The 6,037-nt window shown below is 44.9% G+C and overlaps 1 protein-coding gene across 1 annotated transcript; it reads right to left on the bottom strand.

The window, feature by feature from the left end:
• Positions 1-370: 370 nt before the first annotated feature.
• Positions 371-1,309, bottom strand: LOC128832971 (olfactory receptor 52P1-like). The gene has a single exon (XM_054020739.1). The coding sequence runs from the start codon at positions 1,307-1,309 to the stop codon at positions 371-373; it is 939 nt and encodes a 312-aa protein (XP_053876714.1).
• Positions 1,310-6,037: the final 4,728 nt, after the last annotated feature.

The following is a 6,037-nucleotide window of genomic DNA, read 5'->3' as shown; positions in this document are numbered from 1 at the left end:
TGAAAACACAGCTTCTGTTCGTCAGAACTGATCCAGAACCCTGTTCACACAGGGACTCATGGAAAGCCACCTTGTGTCAGAAAGTTTCAGTATCTTTTAGTGGTCTTGAAGTCATGGAAAGGCCGAGTAGTAGGGTGTGTTGGGTGGGGGCTGATGGGTGATGCTGAAAGTATTAAGGTGATGGTCAGAGAGAGGCAATGGACAAATCAGTGCTTGGTCATGGAGTTAAAAGATAGGTGTGAGGAAGTTCTCAGACTGTGAACTCACAAAATGTTGATCTCAGCCAAACTAGAACAGATTATTCTTGACTGATGAGGAGATATCCTTCCTCCTCTTGTCATGGAGGTTTAAAGTCAGTGGCACCCAGTGATCACATTCTGCAGGTGTATTTGCCCACTTTGTCACGAAGCTCTTTGGTTTTGACCCCGTAAATTATAGGGTTGAGCATGGGGGGGACGATTAAATACAGGTTGGCCAAGATGATGTGAACGTGGGGAGCAATGCCGTGACCAAACCGCTGTGTCAGAATGGAGAAGAGGGAGGGAGTATAAGACATCAGCAGCACACAGATGTGGGCTGTGCAGGTTTTGAGGGCTTTCAGGTGGGCTTTTTTGGAGGAGATTCTGAGGATGGCCCTAAGGATCAGCCCATAGGACAGGGCAATGAGCGTCAGGTCTAACCCAATGACTACAAACGCTGTCACTGAGCTATACGTCCTGTTGACTGTGATGTCCCCACACGACATCTTTGCCACAGTCATGTGCATGCAGTACGTGTGGGGGATAATGCGGTTGGCACAGAATGGCTGCCTGCTCAAGAACAGGGGCTCAGGCAGAACGAAGAGTACAGCTCTTGTCAATCCCACAAGCCCTAGCTTAGCTATTCGTGCATTGGTGAGGATGGTGGTGTATCTCAGAGGATCACATATGGCAATGTAGCGATCAAAGGCCATTGTCACAAGGACGGCTGAGTGCATAACAGCAATCGCGTGAAGGAAGAACATCTGCGTGAGACAGCCACCCACAGTAATTCCTTTCAAATTGAACCAAAATATAAACAGTGCCTTCGGCACTACAGAAGTAGACATGCCGATGTCTGTGAGCGCCAGCATGCAGAGCAGCAGGTACATCGGCTTGTGCAGGGTCTGCTCTTTGCCTACAACAAAGAGAACCATGAAATTTCCCAACAGGCTGATAATGTAGAACGTAAAGAAAGGGATGGACATCCAGATGTGGGCAGCTTCCAGGCCAGGGATTCCGGCTAGGATGAACATTGAAGAGTCAGAGGGGGTGATGTTGAAAGCTGCCATGAGGTGGTTGATGCATTGATCGGGCTCAGAAAATGTCAAGGTGCCTGTGAAGGGAGAAAAGCAGAGTGAGGGGGGTTACATGCTTTATAACAAATACTATGGTAACTATTTTATATTTATTAACAATCTAAAAAGGGGGTGAGCAGTGCGTCTCCAACATTTACAGATGGCACCAGAATATTTAGATCATTGTCAAGTCCAGAGAAGGCCTCAGACGGCACTAACCAAGCCAGGTGAATGGGTAATATGATGGCAGATGTAATTCAATGTCAATAATTGCAATGTGTATTCCAATTGGAGGGAAAAAGCTTGAACTTATCAAAGGCTTAACAAGGTTCTAATTTAACTGCATGAGCTCAGGACAGAGAACTGGGTGTCATGGTGCACAGCTCTGTGAAATCCTACTTACACTGCAAACCCAGACAGAAACTGAGAAAAATATTGGGATCCAGGAAGAGTGGAATGAGGAATCCTACAGAAAATACAATGCTATGAGATCAGTCAGTGAATGTTTCACCCTCCTATGGACTCCTCTGTGTAGTACTGGGCACCCTTCTCACACAAAATATTGCAGAACTAGAGGGGTTCAGGGAAGGGCAACGAGAATGATCAAGTGCCTGGGGAAACTCTCATAGGGATAGAGGTTGAAAAGACTGGGATTGTTACCTTACAAAGGAGATGAATAAGAGGGGACATAAGAAAAATCTATAAATTACTGACTGGTAGAGAGTACAAGGAGAATGTATTTCCCCTGTCTCATAACACAATATCAAGAGGACATTCAATTAAACTGAAATGTGGCAAATTCAAAATATGTAAAATGTGGAATTAGGCTGAGAAACTCAATTCCGCACAAGGTTGCATTTATGATGAGACTATCCAGTTACAATCATTTCAGCTAAATAAATATTTTGGAATGCGTATATGGTCACGTGTTTCAGGGCAGAATCCAATCTCTAGCTGTTAGGAATTGGGTGACCCCCTCAGGCTGGTCGGGTCATCCTCGCATCCACATGCTGCTCGGTTTCTTACACCTTCTTCTGCAGCATCTAGGGTTGTCACTGTCAGAGGGAGGACACTGGACTAGATGGACCATAAGTCTGATCCACAATGCAATTCCTCTGTTGGAAAAGAGCCAACTTTTCCCCATGGAAACAGATATTATCCTGCTGGCCTTTGACTTTGTGCTCAACAAAATAGGCATAATGGTCACAAGGGTCTTGGTATTTAAGGCTACAGGCCTCAGAGCCATCCCACCCATACGATAGATCAGGGTGGTCACCCCAGGCCTCACACTTCGGGTGGCCTTCCTCGTCCAACCTGCCCCCACTTCAGGGGGGTGCATTGGGATCAAGGCCACATGGGGCTGGGTAGCAGTGCTACCAGCCTGGCCTTGCAAACCCCAGCTTCTCTGCTCCACCCCGCACTTTAGGGGATGGGTAGGGGCCAGGACATTGCAGGGCCAGGGGATGGCAGCAGCTCTACTGGCCCAGACCTGCTCTAGCCCACTAGCTCGTGGCATTGCTCAGGGGAGGAGAGGCGGGGGCTTAGGGGAAGGGGTGGAATGGGGTGGAGCAAGGACGGGAAGAAGCAGGGGTTTGGGGAAAGGGGTGCAGTGGGGTCGGGGCCTGGAGTGGAGTGTGGAGCGGGGGGTTGTCCAGGGCTCCGCAACGACTTAGGGACTGCCCTGACAGGCCTGCTCTTCTGTTACTTCCTTTTTCCTTAGATGAGACACTTTCATGCAGGCATCCATCTTTCTCTGAGACATCAGTGTGATACTCCATACTTCAGGGGAGCACTCTGTAACCCCCATATTCCTCATTTATATATAATTGTGATATTGCATATAAAACATACCATGTGAGATATCAGGGGAAAGGTTCTGATCTGCTGAAAGTCATTGTTCTAGCTCACTATGTATATCATTAATGCAACTGATGTTATGCGATCACATTGTATGATTGTAACTAAATCATACTGTAAGTTGGGAATCAGCACCTCCCCAGAGACAACATCAAGGAAACGTTTCCAAAGCCTGGACGGGTGTCAAACAACCATCAACCAGTATTGTCCAGCAAGGTAGTTACACTGCAATGACTCACCTGAACAAGGCCACACCAGGAGAATTTCTCAATCTTGGCTTATGCAATGCTCACCTGATATGCTGGACTTGTGTCCTCCAAGCACATGAACTAAGGGTGTAAAACAGAATACAGGGGCCCATGCTTGGCCTTTTCTCTTCTCCCCCATCTATGCTGCAAGCAACAAGGATGCTCAGAAGTTTGAAGACTCCAACAGAGGAGTCTGGGTGATGTTTCAAGGGTGAAAACACTATACTATGAACTGCATCAGGTGAGTAAAACTCCCTCAGGTGAGTAAAACTGCTAAATCTAGATGTTGTCCAGTCTCATAGGGTTGAGAGTTTAGATTGCGTGCTTATATTTTCTTTTCTTTTTTTGGTAACTAACTGACTTTTTTCCTATTGCTTATAATCATTTAAAGTCTATCTTTTGTAGTCAATAAACTTGTTTTACTGTTTATCTTTACCAGTGAGTTTTCCTGAAGTGTTTGGTAAATCTGTTCAAGTTTGCAAGGGCTGATGTATATACACTTTCCATTGATGATGTGGTGAAACAATTAATAAATGTGCACTGCTCGTCTTGAGCAGAGCAAGACGGTATATTCCTGAGGTACAAGGCTGGGAGCTGGGGGGATTTGGCTGGTGCCTTTCTCTGTGTAATTCATAAATGGCTCTGGGAGCATTCATGCAATCTAACTAGGTGTGGAGCGCCGCATTTGGTTGTGCTGCGTGATAACAGCACCTGGAGGGGTTTTGTGCTCTTCACTAGCAAAGCATTGTGAGAGATGGCCCAGGCTGGAGACTTAAGGGGGCACAGCATTCCCACAGTTCCAGGCTACACCCCGGGGATCCCATCACAATAAGTCAGTTGTTAACTGACAAGTGTAAGCGGTGACACATGTCAGCAACTCAGCTGCTTACCCTTCTCATGCCTGACTATTGGTAAAAATTGCAGATGACACAAAAATTGCGTGATCATAAATAATGAAGAGGACAGGTCATTAAATAAGGACTGGGAATGGCTGAGCCATTACAAACATTGAATCTATCTCCCCTTGTAAGTATTCTCACACTTCTTATCAAACTGTCTGTACTGGGCTATCTTGATTATCACTTCCAAAGTTGGTATTTTTTTTTCACTTACTTAATTGGCCTCTCAGAGTTGGTAAGACAACTCCCACCTGTTCATGCTCTCTGTATGTGTGTATATATATCTCCTCAATACATGTTCCAGTCTATGCATCCGAAGAAGTGGGCTGTAGCCCACGAAAGCTTATGCTCTAATAAATTTGTTAGTCTCTTATGTGCCACAAGTACTCCTGTTCAATATGTGTTAAGCATTGCCAACTTTCACGCTGTATATAAATACCCCAACTTTCACAATAAGCCAAAAATCAAAGCTAATCCCATTTCAAAACAAGGCTAGTAGAAGCCAATCCCTAAAAGAATCACAACACTCGGTGACTAGACCCCCGGCATGCAGTGTGGGACTGTGGTGGGCTGCTGTGCACCTCTGAACCCTCTCACCCCCCTTGCCCCTGCTTGCCCCCTCCTTGCCTCACCTTGCCAACACCCAGGTAACAATCAAGAAAGAAATCGCAATAAAGAACATAAAAGTTTGGAAACAAAAACAAATTGGTTAAAAAAATTAATTACACGGTAACTATAAATTGGGTGAATAAATTCCCTGATAGATGTATTGTTACTGACCCCAAAATGTGATTGATACTAAGTAAGGCACCTGCTATTCAAAACAATCTTGTTCAGTGTCTGGCTATGAATATTAAATCCTGACACAGCAAAGCTACGGGTGCATCACAGAGCAATACAACCAATGGATCAGAGAAGCCGTTCCTGTTTCCTGCCCAGTAAAGTTTACCAAAGAGTGACAACCAGCAGTATGGGTAACCTCTAACATGAATGTACAGTCCTGTGCAGTAACTCATTACATTTATAAATAAAGACATTTGTATGTAAAGGCCTCATTTGTAATGTCATTACTGCAAATTTCTGTTTTACGTCTCCTACACACAGCACTGTGAGACACACAGCAATAATGCCAATTCCAGTATTTCAGAGCACTCAACCTACTGCCAATAATAACACAGGCGGTAACTGTAACTGCCCTAATAGGAATTTGCCACAAGGGCCAAACCTCACCACAGAGACTGGAAAAGGATTGTTATGCCTGGATATAAAGTGCTGTCATATGTGCACATACATACTATGCACACAAACCCATATGAAACATACCAAGATAGACGCCATATCTATATTATCCATACATATTAATTATCTAAAATTGCCCCCAAAACTCAATCATAAACCTACATTTGAAAGTCATGGTCCTGGGCCTAACATAACCAGGTCTACTACAAGCGACTACAAACAATTGGAAATTAAAATCTGTCCATTGGTCGTATGAGGGAATGTGCAGTCTATGGGACAGATAGGGCATAAATGTGTGGATGGGAAAGTAAGGTGGCCACATAGCACTATTTATCCCACTGGGTCATCTTCAGTCTGGGCATTATGCTTTTCTGAGATGATGGGTAAACACTCTCCCCATAAAAAGACAAAAAGTGGAGGAATGTAGTAGGAAAAGTCCCTGAGACATAAGACCTTGTATCATAGGCCTGATATGATGC

This window comes from Malaclemys terrapin, chromosome 1 (assembly GCF_027887155.1).
Source record: "Malaclemys terrapin pileata isolate rMalTer1 chromosome 1, rMalTer1.hap1, whole genome shotgun sequence".
NCBI classification, from domain to species: Eukaryota; Metazoa; Chordata; order Testudines; family Emydidae; genus Malaclemys; species Malaclemys terrapin.
Note: the sequence above shows the minus strand (reverse complement) of the source record. Positions and strands in the feature narration are given on the sequence as shown.